Consider the following 27,680-nt stretch of genomic DNA (forward strand, 5'->3'; position numbering starts at 1 on the left):
TGGAGGACCTGGACAGGCCCATCGGTTCTCACCAAGGTCACCGTCCGCCTGTATCTCTCTCTCAAACTGTTCAAAGGAGCATTGTTGCTTAGGCCCCAGGGGCCCAGGGTGCCTGTAGCACACTCTTTTCTCTCCCGTGTCCCTCCATGCAGAGTGGGGGTGCTCAGGTCGGAAGCCCCCCAGAGCAGGACCTAAAGCTCCCCCGCGGTCGCGATGTGCCCTGCTGTGCAGCCCCGTCTGTCGCACCCCTGTCCGTTCCACATGCTCCTGCTCATCTTCTAGAGTGCGCTTCTCAACATGCAGCCCCAGTCTGGCAGCCTCACCAGCACCTGTGGGAAACGCCAACCCCTGGGCCCCTCCCCAGGCCTCCTGACTCAGAAGCTCTGGGGGCGCAGGGGTCCATGCCGCACACATACGCTCCAGAGGGTTCTGATGCAAGCACAAGCTGGAGAGCCCCGGGCTAGAGCAGCGGCCAGCCCCCAGGGACTCGGGGCCAAGTGAGGCCCACCTGGTTTTTGTAAATGAAGTCTATGGGAGCAGGAATGCCCCCTCACTTTGCTATGGTGCGTGGGAGAGGCCAGGAAAGGACCACGGAGCCAGGTCCCAGTGGCCAACCTGCAGGTAACGAGCCAAGTGGGGACTCAAGGGAACCCCTCAGACTCAGTCTGTACCCTCAAGCCCCTCGTGGGGGCAGGCTTGTGTCCCCCAGCTGCCCCCCCTTGAGGTTGGGGGCCTCGGCGGTCGGAGCAGTAGCCGGAGTGCCTGGCGGCCCCAGGCCAGCGAGGTCTCAGCGAGCTGCAGCCCCAGGCAGGCACACTGGGCGCCGCCATGCAGCTTCTGCCAACGGTGGCAGGCCATGCAAGGACGCCCCTCAGGGCCCCCCTGGCCCAGCGCTGCTAATGCGAGGGCACGGCCCCTCCAGCCCCTCCAGTTTCCGATGGGCACTTGAACAGACTCGCGTGCAGCGCGCTGCTGGCCAGGCCCCGTCAGGAGCCCCTACGAACGCTGCGGTCCTTGTCCCCCGCCCGGGGGCACATGAGGATGTCCCCCACTGGCCCAGTGAGGGAGGGACACCGCATGAGCGGCCGCGGCAGCTGCACAGAAGCAGGCCAGCCTGGACCAGGCTGCCGTAGAAAGCGAGGCTGGCCCGGTGACAGGAGGCTCGCGGGGAACGAGGTGCCCTGGGACACGGGGCCAAGTCCTGGGGGCAAAGGTCCAATCCCAGCCCCGAACTCAGCGTGACACCAGAGACTCAGCACGGCCCCCCACCCCAGCCCCTGCAGAGACAGCATACCCGCTCCTCCCCGCGCCCTGAGCTCACTGGTGGGAGCAGACGCAGGGCGGAAGGCAGGTGGGAGCGGCTCCCCAGACTGGCCAACCAGGGGTGGGGTCTCCTGCCGCCCCTGCACCGCGGGGCCACTCGGGCCGTCCCCCAGACCCCGGTCTGCTGCAGAGAAGGGCAGCGGCGAGGAGGGGAGAGGCGGGAGGAGTCTGGGTGTGAGTTCTGCCACCTCTCCTCCCCACGGGGCACCGACCACCAGGCCACGCCCTTCCGAGCTGTACACAGAGGGCCCCGCAGGGTCAAGAGGGGGCCTTCAGTACCACCTAAGTCTTGGAGAAGACAGCCCCTCAACAAACCCGAAGTGCCTGGGTTATTCTCGGTACGTACGTCCTGCCCCTCCAGCAGGCCCAGCTGCACAAACAGCGCCGAGGCCGAGCCCCGTGTCAGCGCGCGAGACTACCCGTGTGCCTGACCTCACAGAGGGACACGGGTGTGGCAAGGGGCTCTGAAAATACTGAGCCGATTCTCCCCCTCCTCCCCCACGAGTCAAGCCCCCTGGGTGGGAGCCCGCACCCCTGCGCTCCACACACGCAGGTTTGAGGCTCGGTCACACAGTGAGCCGCGGCAGAGCCCTCACAGGGATGGCTGCAACAGATCAGAATCCAGAGGCAAAGCCTCAGGCACTGGCAGGTTGCCGTGTGACGCCTGTCGCGGGCCAGGTCTCCCCCGCAGCGGCCGTGTGACCAGCGGTGTGCAGCACGTCCATTAGGAAGTGCTCTTGGGAGGAGGCCTGTAGGGGAGAGAGGAGGGTGGCTTGCAGTCCCCTCCCAGAAGATCTCAGCCAGCCCTGGGGCCTCGGGGACGACCTTCGGAGCCTCCAGAGTCAGAGTGAAGGTGCCTTCCAGCCCCGTGTGGATCAGTCACCGGACGCACACATCCCCTGGAGCACGGCGTGATCCTGGGTGGGGCGGTGCTGTGCTTTTCCTGCAACGAAAATCCCCAAAGATGACTGGCCACTGAGGGCCGTCTTCCAGCAGCCCCCGGCAGCTGGAGGGACCATCTGTCACTCCTGAGGGGGCCCAATGGGTGCATGGCATGGCATCCACACCATCCAGTGGGACAGGGACATCCTCAACTCTCGAAACAGATGCTCATGTGGAGAAAATAACCTTGCCCCTTATGTCACCACACACAGAAGTGAATTTGATACGGGTCCTAAGCCCAAACATAAATGCCAGAACTGTAATATTTACAGAAGAAAACACTAAAGGTTTTCTTTGTGACCTGGGGTTAGGCAAAGTTTCTTAATTAAGGAAACGAGGCGCGAACCATAAAACTTTTAAAATGATAAAATAAACTTCATCAGAATCCCAAACTGCTACTCATCTAAAGACACTGTTAAAAAATGAATCCACCACATACAGAAACCCAAAATGGGTTAGAGACCTCCATGTAAGGCCCAAAACTACAAAACTCCTAGAAGCAAACACAGGGGAGAAGCTTCAGGACACTGGACTTGGCAGTGGGTTCCTGGAGGCGACGCCCAAGCAGAGGCAACAAAGGACAAGACAAGCGGGACGACATCAAGCTTACAAACTGTGTGCATCAAAGGGCACGATCCACAGAGTGAAAAAGCAACCTACGGAATCAGAGAAAACACTGGCAAATCGCCTATCTGACATGGGGTTAAATATCCACAACATATAAAGCATTCTTAAAACTCAACAATAAAAAATCAAATAACTCAAAAAATTGGCAAAGAACTTGAATGGACATTTGTCCAAAGACTATATACAAGAGGCCAGTAAACGTATGAGAAGATGGTGCACATCACTCATCACCAGGGACACGCAAATGAAAACCACAAGGAGGTATGAGCTCACATCCGTTAAGATGGCTACTATTAAAACAAACAGAAAACCACAAATGTCGGTGAGGATGTGGAGAAGCTGGAACCCTCAGATGGTGGTGGTGGGATTATAAAATGGTATGGTCACTGTGTAAAAAAGCATGGAGGCTCCTCAAGTAATTAAAAATAGAACTACCACAAAACCTATCAATCCCACTTCTAGGTATTTATCCAAAGGCATTAAATGCAGTGTCTTAAAGGGAGAGATGCACATGTTTTATGCTCACGAACACGCTCAGAGCAGCGCCATCCACAGCAGCCGCAAGCTGGAGGCGAGCCGGTGTTCTTGGTGGATGAGGCATGAACACGACGTGATCAAGCCACACAACGGAACACCACTCAGCCGTACAAAGCAAGTCCACGGCGACAACAGGGATGAACCTCGAGGACACGAGGCTGAATGAAATAAACCCGTCACAGGAACGAGACATACTGCACGACTGTTCTGTCGGAGGGATCCAGGGTCGTCACAGTCACAGAGGCAGAAGAACAACGGTGGGCACGGGAAAGGGGGTTGTTCAGTGGGGACAGAGTTTCAGGTTTGCAAGATGACAAAGTTCGGGAGATCTGTTTTACAACAACGTGAATGTACTTAACACTGAAAAATGGTTAAAATGGCAAATTCTATGTGTTTTTTTTACCACAGTAAGATGAGCCAGGCAGGGATAGACGAGGAGAAAACGTTCGTAAGACGTGCATCTGACGAAGGACTTTCATAAACGAGCCATATGGAATAGTCAACCCCTACAACTCTGTAACCAAAACGCAAACGCCCCAAACGGCGCACAAGCCCCACCTGCTACTCACAAAGGCAGACGCGGGTAAAATGCAACCTGAAGAGTTTACAGTAAGCGAGGGCTAGCTACTAAAGGGGCGAACGGAACTCTAGAGAACACAGGAAGAGAAGGGACACCGGAGGCCCCGTTCGCCGCCCCAGGATGAGCTCCAGACCTCTTCGGAGGGGGTGTGGCGGAGGCGCCCAAGGGCTGAGGGCGCAGGTGAGAGGGGAAGGAGACCACCTGCTGAAGCCCCCGCCAGCGGCCAGCCGCCTCTGGCTCCTTCCCTGCCCCCGCCGCCGCCTCCAGCGCCCTCTGCTGGCACCGGCCGGGGAACCCCGGGGTCTGGCTCCGGCGACCAAGGACGGCAGAGAAGTGGGGTCTGGAGCTCAGAGGAAAAGGCCACAGGCAAAGGGAGAGTGCGTTACAGTCACTTTGGAACGTGTGGTCGTTTCTTGCCAAGTCAGACCAGCAGCCCCTCCACGACCCAGTAACACCACGACTCCCGGAGAGATCCAAGAGGCATGGAGACCCGTATCTATGAAGACTTGCTCGCAGCAGCTTGATTCACAATGGGCCCACGTGAGCACTGGGCACACGCTCGCCAGTCGGAGGATGAAGAAATCAGTGTATTTATGCAACGGAAAATAAAAGGACAAATCAGGGACTGACACGACCCACGAACGGACCTCTGGAGTGTCACACGGGTGCACGCAGCGGGCTTCCGTCCCTATCAACTTGCACAGCAGTCACCACTCGTCCCCGGTGAGATGGTCACTCCCTCCGCGCCCTTCCCTGCAGGTAAACCAGACCGCAGACACCCTAACAGGGAGGAAGGAACCTCCAACTGCGAGCTATGCGGGAGCAAGGGGACACAGAAGCGCCCGTGGCGGGGTCTTAACTGATGCCACCTCAAGTCAAGTCATTCACAGCCAACCTGAACCGATACACCAGCAACAGCACGTCTCCCTCTCCAAGGTGCTTACAAAAATGCCCCCCCAAAAAGCTGGAAGAAGTTGTTTTGTTACCATTTCTCACCAGTTTCCAACTGCACTTCCGTTTGCATCTATGCGGCATGCGTGCTAGACTGGTTTGCAAGCGGGCACGCAGACGAGCCTCAAGCGCTGCCTGCAGTCCCGAGAGCGACCACCAGGTGGCGGTGCTTCCTGCGGACGGTTCCCCGCGCGCGGGGGGGGGGGGGGGGAGGGGGGGGGGGGGGGGAGCAGCTCGCTCCACCTGCCGGGCCGAGACCCAAGCAGCACAGCACCACATACACCTGAAGCAAGGAGACTTTACGTGAGAGAGGATATACCACCTTCTAATCACAGGTCTTCAAAGCACAGCCTAACTGAACACCCCACTCGTCCTGGCCCACTGTCTTTCATCATCGCGCCACTTCTCTGACGTTAGAGTGACATTTCTCTCTTCTGCTTAAAAAAAAAAATCTTTTCAAGTTGATCCTCTGAAGTAATTGTTCCAACACAAAAGCAAAGCAGTACAGAAGCAGGGAACAATCCAGAACACGCCTACAGGCAGGGCACTATTTTCTGCACCACTACCCGCTCTGCTAGGGCGCTCGTTTCCAAGTGAGTCTGAACTTGCTGGCGGGGCCGGGTCAGGTGCGTCTTTCATACTCCTTAAAGCAGGCGGTAGCCCCACGGTGGAGAGAAAAGATGGTCCCTCGTATTTACGTCCTTGAATTCTGATGATAAAAGGAAGCCTGGACTCTTCAGAGTGGTGAACAGGTGGTCAAGAGTTACTGTGAATTCGGGCAAGTCAATAAATAGACTGGAAGCAAATACCCATGACCGCATGAACCCAGGATTGATCTAGGGTATATCCATTTGCCTTTATCCATTTGCCTTGGTCTCTTCTCGTGATTTTTAATACTCTTTCAGCAGCTTAGCACTTTGTTAATGTATTCTTTTACTTTTTAAGTGCCTATTTTTTTAGTACACACTGTATCAAACAGGAATTATGTTTGGCTAGTTGTGACACAAACCAAAATTAACAGATGCTTTAAAAAGCTAATGTCTCTCACACACAGAAGTCTGGAGGTAGGTGGTCCAGTGGGATGGCCCACGGCTGACGGGAAGCCGGGTTCTGCCACTGTGGCGGCTTCCACATCGAGGAGCTCTCAAGGCAGAAGATGGCTGCTGAAGTGCCAGTCGTCAGGCCGGCGTTCCAGTAAAGCAGCAGGAAGAAACCCAAATGGCCCACATCTCCCATGCCAAATGATGGAGGTCATTATCTAGAGTGCATCCTTCCCTCCCTGGGTTCTTCATCTCACCCAGGCATGCGTAAGCACAAACCCACACCCACGCACGCACCCATCCATGGCATCTTCCATTACTTGTTTTGCAAATGAGGTATTATGTACAATTCTGCCTCTTTCTTTTCCCACTGGCCACACCTTGTGGCCATCCCAGCAGGCTGCCAGCTGTAGCACTCACCCCCTTCCTCTCAGGGTGGAACACACCCCCTGATGTCAACTGCCGCCCCCCGACGGCCATTCACTACTCCTAGTATTCTTCCATGGACACCGTGAATTCAAAGGGGGCCTGTTTTCAATTTTCAGATACTGGCAGACTGATTTCCATAGAATCTGCACCACTTCGTATTCTACCAGCACCGTGTAAGTATTTTTTCCGTCCACCTCTCCATCGACAACAAATTATACAGTCTTTTGAAAATCCTGCCCGCCAGTCCCTTGGTACACAGCTGATTTCTATTTCCCTTACTACTAAGGAATGTGGGCATTTTCATGTTTCTTAGCCATTAGGATTTGCTCTCCTACAGACCTTCTATTCATGTAATTGTCCTGTTTTTCTGTTTATTGCTCTTTCTTGACAATTTTTTTAAAGTTTCTTCATAGCATATACTAACCTTTTGTCATCTACATCACAAATATTTTTCCAATCTATCCGTTGATTGGTTATGGAATCTTTGCATACAAAGTTCTTTGGTGTTTAATAATGTTCGTATCTTCTTGAATAGCTTCTGGTCTTGCAATCTGGGTGAGTGAGGGTTCCCCTACATATTCTATAGTGGCATTCTATCCTTGGATAGAATGCCAGCCTGCAAATCACTACCTACGTCACAGCCATGCGTCATCATCAGTGACCATCTGGCGCTTCTTTCAAAGTCCGTGGGTCACCGGTCACCGCGCACGTTACTCAGTTCCTGCGCAGCCAGCAGTCGGTAGCTGCGCCGCCTTCCGTGATGAATACACTTGCCATTTTGCAAAAGTGCATCTGTGAAGCCGGGACTTGGCCAGCAAAGGTGAGAGGGGCGAGGAGCAGGAAGTGTTAACCCTGGGGGTCACGCCTGGATGCACCAGCAGTGAGGTTCCAGAGGAAAGCGCTGCAGAGGGGCGGGGACGCCAGCAGCCAGAGGAGCCTGGCGAGGCGGAGTCTAGAAGGACCATGTCCCGAGGTAGGGACACATGAAAACTTCATGCTGGAGGAGTCCTCAAAGACGCTTCCCATCGTTCCAAGAGCAGAGGCCATGCCAGAAGCTGATCTCAACCCGGGAGGGACCGTGACAGCTAACCGAGGCGCGGGAAAGATGCTCACTGCACATCCTAGGTTATACCATGGGACAGAGAAACTACAGTTTTTCACAAAGAGATAAAACAATTCTCAATGTTTCTACTCTTTTAAATTAATGTACTAAATAGTTGTACTACTCTTTTCTCATTCTGTATATTTATAACTGGCAGTGGGGGGGGGGGGGTCTTCATTATTTTGACAAGACCTTTTAAGGTTATGGAACAATCTGTTCTCCTGGCTCTGCAGCTCCAGCTCGAGCCATCCTGTGGTCCTGCCCCACCACACGGAGCAGGAGAGGCCTGGAGCTTCTCCTACTTCTGTTTGACCACATGGCTTTCCCTTAGTGGAGGAATGGGTCTTCGACCTCATGAATTGTTCTTCAGGACCCACTGAACAGACCCATCTGACTTGCCCATTGTGTTGGACTTGGCTGCCAGTTCTTGAAAGCAAGCCGCGCTTACATTCCTGGAATAGGCTTTGCTTCCTCAGTTATTTTTTTGAACATCACTGGATTCTATTCACTAATAACATAGTTTTTTCCATCTTTACTTTATAAATGGGCATCGTGTGGTTTTCTACTGCTGATGCCACCTTCAGCAGATCTTGAATCTAGCACTAGCTGCTTAAAATGAATGGAAGGTATTTCCTGTCTTGTGGCTTGGGACAGGTTATCCAGTGTTTGCTCTGTTCTCTAGAAGCTGTGAACCCAGCTGAAGCCAGGCCATTTTCCAGTGGTGGAATTTTATTGCATGTAACCTGTTCTGTTCCATTTCTCATTTTCTCTTAGACTTGTGAAGGGCTGATCTATTTTTACGGAACCAGCTTTTGGATCTATTTATCCTGATTAATTTCTATTTTCTGATTTTTTATCTTTAATATGTTTCTCTTCCCAGCAACTTGTTTTTCTCTAATTGCTTAAGAATACTTAGTTCCTTTTACTTTTAGTCTGAGCTACCCACAGGTTTTAGTATCCTTTCAGTGCCTTCTTGATAGTCTGTAATTATTCTTTTAATTTCCTCTTTGACCTAAGAGTTATCTAAGGGCATTTTCTTTTTTGAATTTCCAAGCAGTTAAAATTGGGAAAGGAGGGACCTGCTTTTTATTATTTATTTCCCATTTTAATGGATAATGACCAAAAAATTTGACCTTTAAATTCCCCTCACTTATTAAATGTGTTTGTGGTCAAGCACGCAATCTATTCTTGCGAACGTTTCACAAACATAAGGAAAAGGATTCTTTCAATTTGAGGGATGTTGGACTGTATCATTTCATTCCCATCTCCTAATTGACCAGATCACCCATTATCACCCATTGTCACTGTATTTTTATGTAATTCCCGCTGCATTTCTAAAAGTTTATTTAAGTAGGCTCCACACCCAGCATGGAGCCCAACATGGGGCTTGAACTCACGACCCTGAGACCAAGAGCTGAGCTGAGATCAAGAGTTGGACACTTACCCGACTGAGCCACCCAAGGCGCCCCTAAAAGAATTTTGCTTACATCATTTCATCACTATGCTGCTTGGTACACATGTATTCCTAACATACCATAATTCTGCCTTCAATGTTACATGCCGTTCCTTGTTATCTGGCACTCTTGACCTTCCACCTCACCTCACCAGACATTAGCAGTGCCAGCTTCAGCTTTCCTTTTGTTTGTGGGTCCCGGCATCGCTGCCTGCCTTTACTCTCTACTGCATGGCTTTGGTGTTTCTGGTAGACAGCACAGAGCTGGGCTTATTTTTCAGCCCTATATGACAGTCTGTCTTTTGGAGGGAAAATTCACTCTCTGTAATAACTAACATTATGCCTCTGTTCACCTTAACTTTATGTTTATTACTTTATGTTCATTATGCACAATTATTCCTTATTCCTTCTCCCTATTTCTTCAAGTGCATGTTGCTGTACCTACCTCTCCCATTTGCTGGAAGTTCTGATTCAGGGCGCTGCCCCTTCCCTGTGCTCATGATCACTGCTGCCTTGTGAAGACTAGTTCCCAAGTTATTTCCCACACTGTGTTTTCTTCCCTTTATACCCTTAATGCTGGAAGACATGAGACCTATGGAACATTCACTTCGATGATCTGATCCTTATTTCACAAAGAAATAGAAGGAATGGACAGGAGGGGAGGAAGAACAGAAGCCACTGAGAAGCCACTTAGGATGCTATCGGTAGGAGATACTGGTGGCAGGTGACAAGATTTTAAAATGTGTTTTGGGAATTTAAATCTGCAAAGGCTTCTACGTGGAGTACGTGAAAACATAAAACAGTTCAGACTGCACGTGTAACCTGCTGCATCACAGACCTCTCCCTCCACCCAGACCCCTCCCCTCACCACGGACACCTCGTGGCTTCTCACATGTCACTCACCAAGCACAGGTGCTTTCCCTGCTCCAATTCTGTTCTCTCTTCTCCTGGCAAATACCACTGACCCAGTTATTTAACAAGCCCTGAAGGCCACCCCAGAAAACTGCTCACCACTCACTTCTGGTCAGTAACCTGTCCTTTTTTTTTAAAGATTTTATTTATTTATTTGAGAGAAAGAACGTATGGAGAGGGGGAGGGGCAGAGGGAGAGGCAGACTCCCTGCTGAACAAGGAGCCCGATGCAGGGTCCGATCCCAGGACACTGGGATCAGGACCTGAGCCGAAGGCAGATGCTTAACCGACTGAGCCACCCAGGCGCCCCTCAGTAACCTGTTCTATCAAGTCTGCCTCCGCCAGAGTTTTGAAAATCCACTCTTCTCTCCCCAGCTCCACAGACTGAATTCAGGCCGGGTCGCTGCTTGCCTCCCTCCCAGAAGGCACCCCCTCCTGCCCTGCTACCTGTTCTGCCAATCTGGCCTGTGGAATGGAGTAAAGGAACCTCGGTTAGCACGGAGTTAGAATGGCCTCAGGAGGCCGGCAGGAGCAGCGCTGCCGCCCCCCACTCACTGACCACAGCCGACCCAACAGGAAGACACGCCCCTTGCCCATGGATACTATGTTACCTTCCTAGCAGGACGAAGGAAGGTTTCCTCCTCCCCTGGCAACAGCCCAGCCAATGAGAGACCGTCACGGCCCAGCCAATGGGAGACGGTCACGGCCCAGCCAATGGGAGACGGTCCCGGCTCAGCCAAAGACAGATGGTCCAGCCTAGCCAATGAGAAACCTCTATACTTTGAGCTCTCAGTTTACTCCAGGGGACTTTCCGTTTACAACAACCCCACTCCCCACCCCTCAAAAAAGAGCCTCCTCTGCTCTGTTCTCAGGTTTTTCTCTACCCTGCTTGTCCTGGGTTGAAATTCTGTTATTCCCAGATAAATTCATCTTTTGCTGGTGAGATAACTGGCAGTTTCATTTTCAAGGTTAACAGGTCTCATCACCTTCTGCTCCTGCTGGTTCATATCTCTTCTGCACTCTGAAGCCAGAACCGCCTAAAGCTCGAATGTGATGTCATGGCCCTGCTGGGATCTGCCTCCATGATAAAATCCCATGCTTCTCTCTAACCCAGCCACTGTCTACTGACATTATGTCACACAGAAACCCAACCTGATCCAGCTTATAAAGAGCAGAATCTGGGGCGCCTGGGTGACTCAGTCGGTGAAGCGTCTGCCTTCGGCTCAGGTCATGATCCTGGAGTCCCAGGATCGAGCCCCGCATCGGGCTCCCTGCTCAGCAGGGAGTCTGCTTCTCCCCTCTCATGCTCTCTATAATAATAAATAAAATCTTAAAAAAAAAAAAGAATCTATTAGGCTGCTGAACCGTATCATGGAACCCACCCAGGGGCAGGACGGTGGCCAGAACCAAAGACTCAAATGTCCACCAAGCCTCCTGCTCCTCCTGTCCCTGCTTCCCTGGGCACGGTGGCTCCAGCCAACACTCTGGCCTTCTCAGCACAGCTCCACACTTACTGGTTTCAGCCAAAACAGGGAAGGGGGGAGAAGAGAAGAGGGAGAAGAGCCTGACACTCTAACTTCCAATTTAAAAACCTGAAGGGTGCACTGGTCCAGTGCCGGCAGGTGCCACAATCTGGATCAGCACCAGCTCCACTATATAGGTGGGGTAAGAGGAGAAGCAATACTGAGAATGGGGTGTTCAGTATCTGGAATTCTCAGAATGGAGGGTGTGGTGGTAATGAGCAGACAAAACATTAAATGCTCCCAGCTTCTTCAGTCTCCCCTCTGGCCAATTTTCCTCCCTTTGCTCCTAGGCCCCAGCCTTTCTGGGCCACTTTTCCTCTGACAGGCACGTTCTCAGCAGGGCTCCAATGCTCTCTCCCTGCCCCAACCTCCTTTGTCACCTGACTCTCCACCTTCCCTCAGAGCTCAGCTGAAATGACACACCTAAGGAAACTTCCGAAACAAACCTCCCCATACACGCCACCTCCTCTGGGTCAAGGCCAGGCCCTCCATAAGAGTTCCCGCCACACTGTCCACCTCTAGGACAGCACAGATCACGTCCCTTCTCAATGGTCTCTTTGTCTGTCTCTCCACGATATCGTGAGTTCTTCTAGGCAGAAAGCCTCTTTTTTTTTTTTTTTTAAGATTTTTTTTATTTAGGGGCGCCTGGGTGGCTCAGTTGGTTGAGCGACTGCCTTCGGCTCAGGTCATGATCCTGGAGTCCCTGGATCGAGTCCCTGGATCAAGTCCCGCATCGGGCTCCCTGCTCGGCGGGGAGTCTGCTTCTCCCTCTGACCCTCCCCCGTCTCATGTGCTCTCTCTCTCTCATTCTCTCTCTCAAATAAATAAATAAAATCTTTAAAAAAATAAAAATAAAAAAATTTAAAAAAAGAATGAAATACATTTTAATCTCCTCTGACTAAAAACTGTCAGAAACAGAAACTTAGTCTAATGCTTTTATTGCTTTAACATAAATATACTAGTTGCCAGGTAATCTGATTTCCAAAATTTAGACTTACAATTATAACATAGATAAAACCGTGAAATATACAAAACTGAAGTTACTTTTACCAAAATTAAATATTTTCCCTCACAGAAAAAAAAAAAATAGAAAGTGCCACATGGTTTTGAGAAACACGCAGCTCTCCTTTGTGGTAAACTGAGGTTTGGGGATCTTGGTTCCCCCTACATTCCAGGATTAAATCACTGTAACAAAAAGAACGTACTAGCACATACTGGAACCTTACATGTTCAGCTATTTATATTTACCTTAATAGATTTAAAGCAAAACACAGCTCTTTTTCCAAACAAAGTCTTCTTTCATCAGTTTTTCCCAGAATCTTTAACACAGTGATTCTCTGTTTCTAGAAAAGACTAGACTTTCCAATCCTTCCCACCTGAACAGAAACACCACTCTCCAGCCACCACCCACACAGGAAGAGGAAGAGGGATGGAGAAGACCTTTCGGATGCAGCGGGCAAAGACTGTAACGTTCAGATACAGAGAGAAGTCAGTCTGCAGATGGAGCCTTTAATCCACCTGTCTGTGTGGCAGGTCTTGGTTTCCCCGGGAGGAACTGGGTTACAACCTGCCGGCACACCTAACTGCTGAGAACAATCAGTTTGTGGAGCTGGTAGAGAAAGGTGTTCTTTCCTCTGCTGCTCTCCCGGTCAGCCTGCTCCATGACCAGCTTTGGATCAACCTGACAGGGCAGACAAAAGGACCAGTCAGACCTTTCTAGAAAATGGACCCTTCCGGACATCAACTAAAATAAGTAAACTGAGTAAATACAACGAGACACATAGACACAGACGTGTAAGACGGGAGAAAGTAGTCTTTCAGTTTCCAGACGTACTTCCAGAATGCTTCCCTTCTCTTCCGGCACTCACTACTGTGCGTCTGACAACTCACCTTTAATAATCCAGTGACCTTTACCGGAAGCTCTCGCACACACCCCTTCCTGCGTACACATGAACTGCAGCTTCGTTACAGGCTTTTAAATATGTGTATATTTTCTAAAACGTATCAACCTCAAAATAAAGTTCTGCTTTCAAACTAAGTCCTGCTATTAGCTTGAACACCCCGACAGAGTCTGCAGGAGAGGTGGCTGGTGCCCCTCCTGTCACCTGGGCTAAGCTCTGCGCACACAGGGAGCTGGCTCCAGGGTTGGGTCCTGAGGGCTCTGAGGAGGGACACCAGTGTCAAGGGGCACACAAGACAAGGAAAGTTTCCTTTGGACTCAGGATGGGAAAACAGCACCTCCAGGAGCATCTTCTCACTTCAACTGCAGCTGGTTTATTTACAAAGATGCCCTTGGCTCTAGAATTAAAGCTAGAAGCCCCTCCCTTAGTTCCTTGCCCTCAAGTAAAATTTTATTCAGTTTTTATAACTTTGCATGTAAATGTAAATGTCCAGGCGCCCCAGATGGGCCCTGCCCTCCTTCACAACTGCTACAGACAGACCTGCACCCCAAATCTATACGCTGAAGTTCAAATCCCCACTGTGATGGGGTCTGGAGAAGGGACCTTCAGGAGGTGAGTGGGGTTACATGAGGTTACAAGGGGGAGGCCCCCACGACGGGCTTAGAGCCCTTCTCAGAAGATACATGAGAGAGAGATCACCTCTCTCCACCACATGAGGATGCGCGTCTCCAAGCTCGGAAGGGGGCTCTCACCAGAACCCGGCCCAGCTGTACTGGAACTAGAAGAAGATAAATGGGGGTGCCTGGGTGGCTCAGTCTTTGAGCGTCTGCCTTCGGCTCAGGTCATGATCCCGGGGTCCTGGGATCGAGCCCCGCGTCGGGCTCCCTGCTCGGCGGGAGGCCTGCTTCTCCCTCTCCCGCTCCCCCTGCTTGTATTCCCTCTCTCGCTGTCTGTCAAATAAATAAATTCTTTAAAAAAAAAAAAGAAGAAGAAGAAGAAGAAGAAAACTGTGTGCAGGTTAAGCCATCCCGGCTGCGGCGCACTGTGAGCCCGAGCAGACTGGGCAGCACCGACATGCGGGGACAGCTCATCCAGACGTTCCCACTGCTTCATCCAAAGTGACAGGACCATCGCCCCGGGCCTCACAGAGAGCACGGCATCCAGAGACAGCCTGTCTGGTCCGTGACGCCACCCCATGAACAGAAGAGCCGTCCACACTGCCTGTCCCTTTCTACTCTCTCGGGACCCTCCACAACCCTTGCTCGGCACCTGCCAAGCCCGCCATTCCTGGCAGCAGGCTGTCCCCACGGCACTATGTCTCACTCACCTGATTCCATTCGTATGGCTTTTCATGCCACCTAGGGACAACTCTCTGTCTTGGTTTCAACTGACAGAACAAACTAAAATTAAAAAAAAAAAAAAAAAAGAATTAAATCCTCTTAATTATATGTCAGTAACTGAAAACACTATGATTAAAAAAAGATTTATTTACTTTTGTGAGAGAGAGAGAGAGCGAGCGAGCACAGGAGCAGGGGGAGGGGCAGAGGGAGAGGGAGAAGCAGGCTTCCCACGGAGCAGGGAGCCCGATGCGGGGCTCGATTCCAGGACCCTGGGATCATGACCTGAGCCGAAGGCAGATGCTTAAGAATTGAGCCACCCAGGCGCCCTAAAAAAAATACTTAAATCTAGAATTATAGCTGCAGTAAGTTTTTAAAAGGTCAAGATTTATGTAGTTATGACCAGAGAACATTTTAATCCACTGTCCACTCAAAAACAGAAGAACGGAGCACAGGAGATACAGGAGACCAACCCCGTTCTCCCCGCACCTTCACAGCGAGCGGCGCTGCCCCGTCCCACACACGGCTGCCTCACTGAATGAAACACGCTATGTTACGTCATCTACTCTTAGACACCTGTGTCAAGTTGGAAATGCCATCAGCTTAAAAAGGCACGGACAGATAGAGACTTCTAACATGACAGAATAAAGAAGTCTGGAAATCTTCTTGCCCCCCCCCAAACAACTATAAAATTTGACAAAATTGTCTGAAAACCCACAAACCCCCAAACATTTGAAATTCACCAAAAGCAAGGAAGTTGGGAACCATTCCTTCACAAAAAACCGCTGGGTTCAGGTAAAAACAGTGGAGTGTGGGGTGGATTTCCTCCCTGGGGCTAGCTACTCCTACCCACCAGCTCAGTCTAAGACCCCAGAGCCACCAGAGCCAGACTGGCCGTGAAGACCAGCATCGTCACTGCCAGACTGAGCTTACCTGATTAGGCGTAGAGGGTGAAAAACCCTCCTGTCTGGCAGCACGGTCAGTAAAAACAGTAAATCTGCTAGGACATAAATGGAGAAAGCCCACAACTCTGCTGGCCTTTAGTCACGGTCCTGCTCGGGGCCAGAGCAGACCAGAGACAACCTAGAAGCCCAGGAGAGAGGTCTTGGGAATGAGAGTACCAGAGGGCCAGACGGGCCCTCCATACATTCCCTGGGCAACCAGAAGGCTGCACACACATGCAGACAAGACCTGCAACGGCCCTGAGCCAGCCACACAGCCTTGGATGACTGGGAAGCAGCACAGATGAAAAGGAAAGCCCTGGGAAAAAAGTAAAAGCCAGGAAGAGTTCAAAATTGTTTGAACTTTGGCTGCATTCCCCAAGCCACACATACATCTCCTAGCAGAGGGCAGAAGCTTAAAGGCTCAAGTACTTAAGTACAACATCTCACTAATCACTGGCTGAGCACTAAGCAATGCACGCACAAGGACAACTCCTAGTAAGCCAGGCTGAAAATAAAAAGGAGAATTGAAACAAAAACAGAACCCAGGCATTAGTGGCCTCACTAGATGGTGGGAAACCTACTCTGCAGAACCCTGCAGAATCCTATACGGGGATCAGTATCTTACACTACTATACTACATCATCTAAGAAACGAGCAGGAGACATGAGCAGCCATTTCTCCAAAGAAGACATCCAAATGGCCAACAGACACGTGAAAAAATGCTTCACATCACTCAGCATCAGGGAAACACGAATCAAAGCTACAATGAGATACCACCTCACACCAGTCAGAATGGCTAAAATTAAGTCAGGAAACAACAGATGTTGGCGAGGATGTGGATAAATGGGAACCCTCTCTTACACTGTTGGTGGGAATGCAAGCTGGTACCGCCACTCTGGAAAACAGTGTGGAGGTTCCTCAAAAAGTTAAAAATAGAGCTACCCCACTACTCAGAAATTGCACTATTTCTCCAAAGGATACACACATAGTGATTCAAAGGGGCACCGGCCCCCAATGTTTATAGCAGCACTGTCTACAATAGCCAAACTATGGAAAGAACGCTGATGTCCACTGACAGATGAATAAAGAAGAATATATATATACACACACACACACAATAGATATACCATGAATATTACTCAGCCATCAAAAAGAATGAAGTCTCGCCATTTGCAAAGACATGGATGGAACCAGAGGGTATTATGCTGAGCAAAATAAGTCAATCAGAGAAAGACAAATACCATATGATTTCACTTATATATGGAATTTAAGAAACAAAACAGATGAACATAGGGGAAGGGAGGGAAAAATAAAACAAGATGAAATCAGACAGGGAGGGCACCTGGGTGGCTCAGTTGGTTAAGCGACTGCCTTCGGCTCAGGTCATGATCCCGGAGTCCCTGGATCGAGCCCCACGTGGGGCTCCCTGCTCAGCGGTGCATCTGCTTCTCCCTCTGACCCTCCCCCCTCTCATGCTCTATCTCATTCTCTCTCTCAAATAAATAAATAAAATCTTAAAAAAAAAAAAGAAATCAGACAGAGAGGCAAACCATAAGAGACACTGAACTCTAAGAAACAAACTGAGGGTTGCTGGAGGGGAGGGGGCTGGATCAGGGTAACTGGGTGATGGACATTAAGGGGGGGCACTTCATGGAATGAGCACTGTATTATAGGAGACTGATGAATGACTAAATTCTACCCCTGAAACTAAAAAAATATTTAAAAATTTAAATGACCGATTTTCAGCAAAAAATTATGAGACATTTTGCAAGAAATAAGGATGTATGACCCACACTCAGGGGGAAAAAAGCAGCCAAAAGAAGCTGAGCGGGCCCAAAAGTGGGTTTAGCACACAAGACTTCAAAGCTGCCATCATGAGTATATAAAAAGAATTAAAGCAAACCACATTTAAAGAAATACAGGAAATACGATGACAATGACTCAAAGATAATTGCAGTAAGAATTAAAAACTATACAAAAGAAAATCCCCAACGAGAAATTCTAGAGTTGAAAAGAACAATGACTGAAATGGAAAATCCCTTACAGCTCTCCAACACCGGCAGACCAGAGACGGCAGAATAAAGCAGCAGTAAACGGAAGGATGGATCAACAGAAATTAGTCTGGGGGCGTGCCTGGGCATCCAACTCTTGACCCTGGCTCAGATCGTGATCTCAGGGTCATGGGATGGAGCCCCACGGCAGGCTCCCTGCTGAGCAGGGGGTCTGCTTGAGGATTCTCTCTCCCTTTGCCCCTCCCCCTGCTCACGTGCACATGCACACATGCTCTCCTCTCTAAAACAAATGAATAACTCTTAAAAAAAAAAAAAAAAAAACAGTCTGAAGAACAGAGAGATAAAAATTGAAGAAAAATGCCCAGGGCCTCAGAGGCAAAACACCACCAAGTACATAGACAGGGATGAGGTGGGAGCCCCAGAGGAGGAAGGAGGGCAAGCGTGGGAGGAAAACAATATTCAAAGAAATTCAAAGATGCAAGTAGGCTGTAAGTAAAAGGACAGAAACAGGTATGCATACAAACAGAAATCAGAGAGCTGGAATAGCTACATTAATATCAGACAAAACAGACTTGAAGACAACAACTCTTTCAAGAAATTTCATAATGACAAAGGACTGGCACATCCTGAAGATGCAATAATTATAAATGTATATACACATATCTAACAACAGAGCCCCAAAGACAAAAGAAAAGCTGACGGTCTTGAAAAAAGAAATAATTCAATAATTATAGAGAGTTCGATACTCTATTTTGAATATTCATAGAACTAGCAAGAAAATCAGCAAGGATAGAGACTTGATGGCTGCCACCGCCCACCAACTTGATCTAACCAACAACTCCGACAGAGCCCTCCACCCCACAAGATCAGGCACACAATCAAATTTTCAAGTGAGCATGGAACACTTTCCAAGAAAAACTATCTCTATGCTAAGCCACAAAACAAGTCTCAATAAATTTTAATATACTCAAATCAAAGTATGTATAGTGCCTACAAAGAAATAAATTATATATCAACAATATAAGGAAAGTTGAAAAATACCCCAAATATTTGAAAATTAATATACTTTTAAATAACCCATTTGCTCAAAGAATACATCACAAGGAAAATGAAAGAATATTTTGAAAATAGTGAAAATAAAAATAGAACATATGAGAAAGTATGGGATGCAGCTAAAACAGTGAGAGAAGGGATGTAGAGTTTTAAATGCTTGTGACAGAAAAGGTCTCAAAACAATAATCAAAGCTTCTAGGTTGTTAAACAAGAAAAAGAGCAAATTAAACCCAAAGTAATCAGAAGTAGAGGAATAATAATTATGAGAGGGGACATCAACAGAACAGAAAAAGGATAAACACGAGGAGAAAAAAACAATCGGTAGTTCTTTGAAAAGACTGACAAAATTGGTAACCTTTAGCTGACTTAATCAAGAAAAGAGAGAAGACACACATTATCAAAATCAGAAACAAAAGAAGGGACATAAGTAAGGATTGGGGCGCCTGGGTGGCACAGATGGTTGGGTATTGGGACTCTTGGTTTCAGCTCAAGTCATGAACTTGGGGTCGTGGGATCAAGCCCTAAGTTGGGCTCCACACTCAGTGGTGAGTCTGCTTGAGATTCTCCCTCTCCCTCTGCCCCGCTCCCCGCACGTGCACACGCGCACTCTCTAAATAAATCTTCAAAAAAAGAAAAGGATTGGGCACCTGGGTGGCTCTGTTGGTTAAGCGTCTGCCTTCGGCTCAGGTCACGATCCTGGAGTTCCTGGATCGAGTCCCACAAGGGGCTCCCTGCTCAGCAGGGAGTCTGCTTCTCCCTCTGACCCTCCCCACTCTTGTGCTCTCTCTCATTCTCTCTCTCTCAAATAAATAAATAAAATCTTTAAAAAAAAAAAAAAAAAGGAAGAGAAAAGGATTATAAAAGATTCTGAACAACTTTATGCCAATATGCCAGTCAATTTAAATGAACAAATTCCTAAAAGACCCAAATTACCAAAACTGACTTAATAGAAGCCATCTGAATAGACCTAAAGCACAAGAAATTGAATTAGTAACTTAAAATTTCCCCACAAGGAAAAGTCCAAGCTGAGATGGCTTCATTGGAAAATTCTGTCAAATGTTTAAGGAGGAAATAATAACAATTTTACACAAACTCTCAGAAACAGAGTAGCAAGGAATACTTCCCAACGCATTCTTGGAATCCAGTTTTACCCTGATACCAAACCAAAGATATCAACTATAGAAAAGATATCATTATAGAAAACTATAGGCCAACAACCCTCTTGAACACAGATGGAAAAATCCTTTAACAAAAATATGTTGCAAACCATCTACAAATCTATAAAAAAGATTATACACCATGTGGAATTCAAAACAGAAATGCCAAGCTAGTTTTTAACACCCAAAAAGCAAGTAATACAATATACTATATAAATTGAATGAAAGGAAAAAAAAACAAACATGATTACCTCAAGGACAACAGAAAAAATATCTGGCAAAATGCAACATGCCTTCCTGATAAAAGCTCTCAGTGCACTACGAAAAGACAGGAACTTCAACCTGACATAGAACCTCTATGAAAAACCTACAGCTAACGTCGTAATAGTGAATGACTGAAAACGGACCAAGACAAAGATGTTTGCCTTTCCACTTCCATTCCCATTGCACTGAGGGCTCTAACGAGTATAACAAAACAAAAAAAAGAAATTAGGAGCACACAGGTCAGAAAGGAAGGAAAAAAACTCTTTACTCACAGATACGATCCTGTATGTGAGAGAGAAATCCTAAAGAATCTCTAAAAACTACTAGTACTAATAAACAAATTTAACAAGGTCACAGGATAAAGATCAATACATAAAAATCAATTCCTCATTTCTAGCAATGAACAATCCAAAAATAAAATAATGTCATTCACAATAGCACCCAAAAGACTAAAATACTTAGAAATAATTTAACGAAAGTACAAGATCTGCACACTGAAAACTATAAAAACATGTGAAGAAGAAACAGATAACTACTAAACATTCCAACTTCATGAAGCATACAACTCAATACTGTTAAGGTGGTAATTCTCCCCAAATTGACCTGCAGATCTAATAAAATCCCTACCACAATTTCAGCAGGCTTGGTGTAGAAACTGACAACCTGATCTTAAAAAATGTATATGGAGGAACCCCACTAGGCTGGCTCAGTCGTGGGGTGCAGGACTCTTAATCTCGGGGTTGTTGAGATTGAGCCCCATGTGGGGGCACAGAGATTACTTGAAAATAAAATTTTAAAAATAAATAAAATGTAAATAAAAAGGAAAAGGATCTAGAATAGTAAGTGTAATTCTGAAAAAACAAGAACAAAACAGGAAGACTAACATTACCTAATTTCAGGACTTCCTACAAAGCTATAGCAATCAAGACAGCACAGTATTGGCGTAAGACAGACAACAAACAGAGCAAAACAGAAAGCCCAGAAATAAACCTTTACAACATTTGTGGCCAAATGATTTTTGACAGGTGCCAAAGCATTTCAGTGGGGGAAAGTAGAGCTTTTCAGCAAATGAAGTTGTAATGAATGGATACTCATTTGTAACAAAATGAACTGGACTCTCACATCTCACACCATATACAAGTGAAATCTCGAAACAGACCAAAAACCTAAATACACCAAGTAAATATGAGAGTCAGAGGAAAAAAAAAAACAAAACTTCCGTGACCCTGGGCTTAGCAAAGATTTTTCAGATATAACACCAAAAGCATAATCCACTTTTAATAAAAAAAGATAAAGCAGACATCACCAAAACTAAACATTGTGTTCTTGAGAAGACACCATTAGGAAAATGAAGACAAAACACTGGGAAAATATCTGCAGATGGCATATCCGCTAAGAAACTTTCAACCAGAATGTATAAAGAGTTTCTACAACTCAATAATTAAGACAACTCAATTTAAAAATGGGTGAAAGATTTAAACAGATATTTCACCAAAAAATATATAACTGGTTAGTAAGGATATAAAAAGATGCTCTCTATCATCAGTCATCAAGGAAACGCAAACTAAAACCACAGTGAGACACCACGGCACCTTCACTAGAGACTGTCAACCATGAAGAAGTATGTTGACAACAGCAAGTCCAGGCAGGGGCGTGGAGACGGGAACCGTCACAGACTGCTGTCGGGACTGTAACAGGGCACACACCATGGACAACGGCTTGGCTGTTCCTCAAGAAATTAACAGGAGGGGCACCTGGGGGCCTGGGGGACTCAGTCATTAGGCGTCTGCCTTCGGCTCAGGTCATGACCCCAGGGTCCTGGGGTCGAGCCCCGCATCGGGCCCCTGCTCCGCGGGAAGCCTGCTTCTCCCTCTGCCGCTCCTCCCCCTGCTCCTGCTCGCATGTGCTCTCTCTCTCTAATAAATCTTTAAAAAAACAGCTTTACTGAGGTATAATTTATATACTATAAAATTAATCAATTTTAAGTATACGATTCAATCATTTTAGTAAATTTATGGAGTTGTGCGACCATCACCACAATTCAGTTTTAAAGTATCTGAGTGAACTTTGGAGGATGATCGAAATGTTGTAAAACCAAATCGTGGTCAGGGTCAGCACAACTCTACAAATGTACTACAGTCTGAATTCTTACACAAAACCCCACCTGCCTACCTGGTCAGGACACGGTCACCCTTGTTGGCAGTGGCTGTAAGGAGCTGAAAAGGAGCCTCGGGCACTGGTCCCTGCTTGCCGAAGCAGCATCCTGCACTGCCAGGACTCGACTGTGTTGGGCATGGAGCATCTGACCTGCTGCTGACATTCCACACCCTCCCGTGTATGTTTTGGGTGGATTTCTTTTAGTTTTATAAGCACTTTTAATGTTTTCTTGCATTGTTTCTGATCTGGGTGCCAGTCCCTTGGGCGAATGAGCACCTTACATGTGTCAAACTTCATTGCAAAGTTCACAGAAAAATATTTTTATATAAAAATGTGAAGAGAAAAAAACTAAAATTATCCTTTCTCACAATTGCTAAGGCAGCTCTGGATATTTAATACCTTTTAAAAAGTGTACCACTTACCCTAGAAGTTTCTGACGAGCATTATCCTGTAACTGTGCAATTCTTTCTGGCCCAAGAAACTTCAATCCATTTGGTCCATCACACACTAGCTTGTTAATAGCAGCCCTGAGAATATTAATCTGTAAATAAATGGCAACATAAATATTCATATGGTTCTACTATAACTGAATTTCATTCTATATTTAAATAATTCATTAGCATTCAGAATTGTTCGTATTCTTTTTTTTTTAAAGATCTTATTTATTTATTTATTGAGAAAGAGCACGCACGAACACACATGTGTATGAGAGTGAGCAGGGGGAGGTGCAGGGAGAGGGAGACAGAGAATCTCAGGCAGACTCTGCCCTGAGCTCAGAGCCCATCACGGAGCTTGATCCCAGGATCCCAAGATCATGACCTGAGCCAAAATCAAGAGTCAGATGCTCAACCGACTGAGTCACCCAGACACCCCCAGAGTTCATATTCTTACGACTATCATCAATATGGTTTCTGGAGCAAATTATTAAAACAACACAAATAACATCAATAACTACTACCCTAATTTAAGAAACAGTAACGCAAGAAAAAATTAAAAATCAGCAAGAAAGGTTCAGAGTTTTCAGTCTAATCGCACTTGTTAAACTCATGGGATCATACAACTCAAAATCTACCTAGATCACACATATTCCTCTCGCTTTTCAATGTTTATATTGAAGCCCAAGGGGTATCTCACCCCCAGAGATATGACAAGCCATGTTTTGTTATCAGTCTTTGTCACAGTTTTGTAATAAAACTTTCCATTTTGACTACTTTGAGATCTACAAGTGGAGCTGCGAAGACAGACCAGACGATTGGCCCCAGCCCAGCCAGCAAGCGCTCACATTCCCGGTATGTGAGTCTCACTGAAAAGCCCAGGCTCCATCTGGACTGACCGGCCTCCCACCATGTCCCTTCTCTGTTCCAGGATCCGACCCAGGGCACCACCCCGCACCTGCATCATGACTCCCCAGTGTCCTCCAATCTAGAGCAGTTTCTTAGCCTTTTGTTTTTCAAGACCTGGACAATTCTCTAAGGAGTTCTGGGCAGGTCTTTCGTGGGATGTCCCAGCTTGGGTTTGTGTGACATTTTCCCATGGTTAGACTGAGGTGATGGGTTTTGGGGAGAAGCCCCCAGGCGTGAGGTAGCTTCTCATCTCATCACACCGGGGCATGGGTGCCATCACCATGACAGATCACTGTGGACCTTGAGGACTGAGCTGAGGTGGCGTCTGCCGGGCGTCTGCCCAGACTGCAAAGTCTCTCCTCTCCCTTCCCTTCCTCTTTTGCTTGGAAGCACATCGCTGAGTCCAGTCCCCCCTCAAAGTGGCGTCTGGGGGCAGATTAAGCTCTACTTCCCGGAGAAAGTGTCCACAGGCCTATGGGAATTCTTCTGTATGCAAGATCTCTCTCTTCTCCCTCATTTGTTTATTAAATCATTTATTTATATCCTTATGGACACACAGATAATCATCTGACACTCTGAGTTATGGTCCAATACTACATCAAACTGTCCCAGCTTTGGCCAGCAGGAGCGCTTTCAGTTGGCCCTCATGTCCCTCTGACGTGCCCCTACCCTTTTGTGAGCACTACCTCCTGGCACTGTAAGAGGCTCCAAGGCTCCTCCTCTGTTCTCCCTGCTCCAACCCTAGGGAAAACCGTTTTTCCAAGGAGCCCTGGTTCCTTTTACTGGAGAATCCTATCAGAAACAAGAGTCTGGGCATTAGGTTTGTTCATGGCCTTGGGGATGTCACAGCTTCCAGGTCCTCATGGGGCTAGGTGACAGATGTGTGTATGTGAAGCCACCATGCCCATACGTTAACATGCATCTGTGCATGTGTAAGTTAAACACGAATTCACGCTGATGAGGGTCTGCCTCCGCCTGTGTCCCGAGGTCCATTCCAGCCCTCCTGTCCTGTCTGTAACTGCTCTGTCCAGTGAGCTGCAGCCTGGCTCCCACATGCAGGCACTTGCCCGCTCAACCCCATACGGCAAAGCAGCTTCAGAGCGAAGCAGCTGGACTATGGAGGGGACAGAGTTTATGAACAGCTGCTTTCTGGTGGCAGCCTTACAGTTTCCAAAGCTCCTTTTCCTCCTCAGTGCAATTACCCAACGTCTGTGTGTGTGTCTCCATCGTATACCTTAGCGCGCCCCCTTCACGAGGAGCAGTCTATGGGTTGACAGGCACATGGGGTCGTGTATCCAGCACCCGAGGACCCACAGAGCAGCCCCTCTTCTCTGCAATAACCACCAATCTGCTCACTGTCCTACGGCCTAGCCTTCCCCAGAATATGTCATGTGAATGGGATCATACTGTACGTAGCCTCTGAGTCCTGATTCCCCCCGTGGAAACACGCACCTAAGACTTACTCGTGTCATTGCTCCTGCTTTTGTACTGCTGAAGAATGCCCCACTGCGTGGCCATCGCATGGTTTCTTTAAGCATTCCCCTACTGAAAGACATGTTGTTGCTTCCAGTCTCCAGCAACTGTGAATTACGAATGAAGCAATCAACATTCACCTATAGATTTTATGTGGATGTAACTGTTCAGATCTCTTGGATAATACTCAGAGGTGGGATTCTTGGGTAGATGTGTTCAACTTTTACGAATCCTGTCTTCCAAAACAGGAGTTCCACTCCACATTCCCACCAGCACCGAGCAGAGTTCCTGGTGCTCGACATGTTCGCGGACATCCTTACCGTCAGGTTCTGGATTGTAGCCACTGGAAGAATGTCATCGTGGTCCTAATTTGCATTTCCTAATGAACAGGAGGTTGAGCATCTGTTCGTGTTTATTGCTGTCCATAGTTTCATTCAGTTACTTTTTTTTTTAATTACCAGGTCTTAAGACTTCCTTACATAATTATTATGGATAAAAGTCCTTTATCACATAAATGATTCGCAAGTATTTTCTCCTGCGAACAGCCTGTCCTTTAATCCTCTTAGCAGGGTTTTTGGCAGAGCAAAGTTTTTAATTTTGACAAAGTCCAGCTTCTCAATTTTTTCTTTAACAGACTGTGCTTTTGGTGCTGCTTCTACAAACTCACTGCTAAACCCAAGGTCATACATATTTTCTCCTGTATTTACTTCTTGAAGTTTTATCATTTTACATTTTACAATTAAGCCTATGATCTAATGAGTATCTTTAAGCCCAAAGCACCTATAAGTAAAAGAGCAGTTAAGTCAATAAAACAAAATGCCGACTAGTGGTAACAGCAGTACCCTCAGGAAGAAGGGTAAGCGTGGCACGGCATACCTCAGCAGCCTTCCTTTCCCCACCCCCTTCGATGCAGTGATGCCCACCTCACCTACTTTGTGCAACTTCTGAGAAGAAAGAGGGGTCAGGTACTCTACAGTGCTGCTCAAACTATCTGTGGTGAAGAACCAGCTTTACTCCTCACTTTGTAAAATGCAATAAACCTGAGTTACCACAACAATGAAATATAAGAATAAAAGCATACAAAATACAAGCCCAAATTTTTCATTATTAGATTCAAAAGCCATAAAATTAATTTGTCAACCCGCTTCCAAAGTTTCTAAGTGCTTAATCCTAGCTGCAGCAGTTGTCTGCTCCACAGGCCCCCCACTCCCGTAAGCAGGATGAAGCCAGGCAGGACCGCTGAGCAGCAAGGATGCGCGGCTAGTCTGGACTTGGCAGGAGAGCTGGACAGAGATTCACAGCAGTCCTACTGGCCTGGCGTTTATTTCCACTGCCCAGAAAAGCTTACTGCGGCCGGAAGACCCCACAGGAGAAATTCAGAGAGCACCACCTCTGTCAGGAAGAGACTCCACGCAGAAAAGTAAAATAGGCAGGTGCAGGGAGAGTGAGCACCTCCGGGACCAGAGGCGCAGGTCTGTATTTGAAGCACCGTGTCAGACACCGTGCTCACTGCTGAACGGGTGTGCAAACCAACCACGAGGGAGAGGCAGCCGCTCCAGCGGGATGGACGCGTCAGTCTTACCTCTATGATATCTTCCACGTTGAACTGAACGTCGAACGCGAGCTCGATGTCATGCTCTGGCAGTATCGGGGCCCCTGTAGTTGGATTCCACCCCAAACCACAGAGGACTCCGGTATAGCACTTTCCATCCTGATCGACCCTGAATGAAAAGTTTTTAGAAGAATGAATATTTCAAAATTATTAAACCACTGTTTTAATATCAAAGGAACTGGCCACTGCAATCCTCCTAAGTTCTGCCAACCCTAGTACGGCAACTAATTTCGTTTTTTTATTTTCTCTTCCAGTTTTTACACTGGAAGTAATAGAGCATACACAGTTATAAGGACAGTTAATATATCTATTAATCCATTATTTAGGTTTCTATTTCTCACTACAGCAGGTAACATAAAGAATATTTTATTGCATTCAGTTTTCTTCCCTACCTTTGAATTCTTCCCTTGCGTTAAATTCTTATTAGTGAGGTTTCTGCAGAAAAGGTTATACACATATATTTATGACTTGTGAAAGAAGTCTAGCACTCAGTAAAAGCTTACAAGATGTTTGTCCCACCTTCCTATCCTCAAACAACTATACACACAATACAAAGCGTTATATCCTCGTTTCACCAAAACAGCCCGCTCCTCTCCAGCACTGTGTGCTGTCACTTCCATATTCAAAGTTTCCCTAAATCTGATGATCCTCTCCATCTCAGCTGCCACCTGCCTGGTCCAAGCCACCGCCACTTCTCACCTGGACTCATGTGACTACTTTCTGACCCATCTTCCCCACACCTACTCCTGCTTATTTGAGTCTGGTTCCCACGCAGCAGAGAGTGTTGGTTTTCAAAACAAATCCAGTCATCCCCCGCCTCGCTTAAGGGCTTCCTGTGGTATTCTGTGGCATTCTGAGCAAAACCTGAGCTACTCCGAGCCACAGAGCGTCCGGTCTCTGCTTCGCTCCCCCCGTATCATCTCAAACCACATTCTCCCCCCACCAAGCCCTGCGCAGGCTCCAGCTTCTCTGACTTCCCTACAGGCCGGTCAGGCTCCCCCAGAGGGGA

At 47.6% G+C, this 27,680-nt stretch overlaps 1 protein-coding gene across 1 annotated transcript in view; it reads right to left on the reverse strand.

Annotated features, from left to right (window-relative positions):
* Positions 1-12,387: 12,387 nt before the first annotated feature.
* The window catches only part of TDRD9 (tudor domain containing 9), a 115,314-nt gene continuing 100,021 nt past the window's right edge, over positions 12,388-27,680 (reverse strand). Inside the window, exons 34-37 of the mRNA XM_021679715.1 lie at positions 26,642-26,780; positions 22,666-22,784; positions 14,647-14,719; positions 12,388-13,099 (exon numbers count right to left, since the gene is read on the reverse strand). Coding sequence (XP_021535390.1) covers positions 12,998-13,099; positions 14,647-14,719; positions 22,666-22,784; positions 26,642-26,780 — 433 coding nt within the window. The 3' untranslated portion in view covers positions 12,388-12,997. The remainder of the gene's footprint in view (positions 13,100-14,646; positions 14,720-22,665; positions 22,785-26,641; positions 26,781-27,680) is intronic.

The sequence above is a fragment of the Neomonachus schauinslandi genome, chromosome 9 (genome assembly GCF_002201575.2).
Source record: "Neomonachus schauinslandi chromosome 9, ASM220157v2, whole genome shotgun sequence".
Taxonomy (NCBI): domain Eukaryota; kingdom Metazoa; phylum Chordata; class Mammalia; order Carnivora; family Phocidae; genus Neomonachus; species Neomonachus schauinslandi.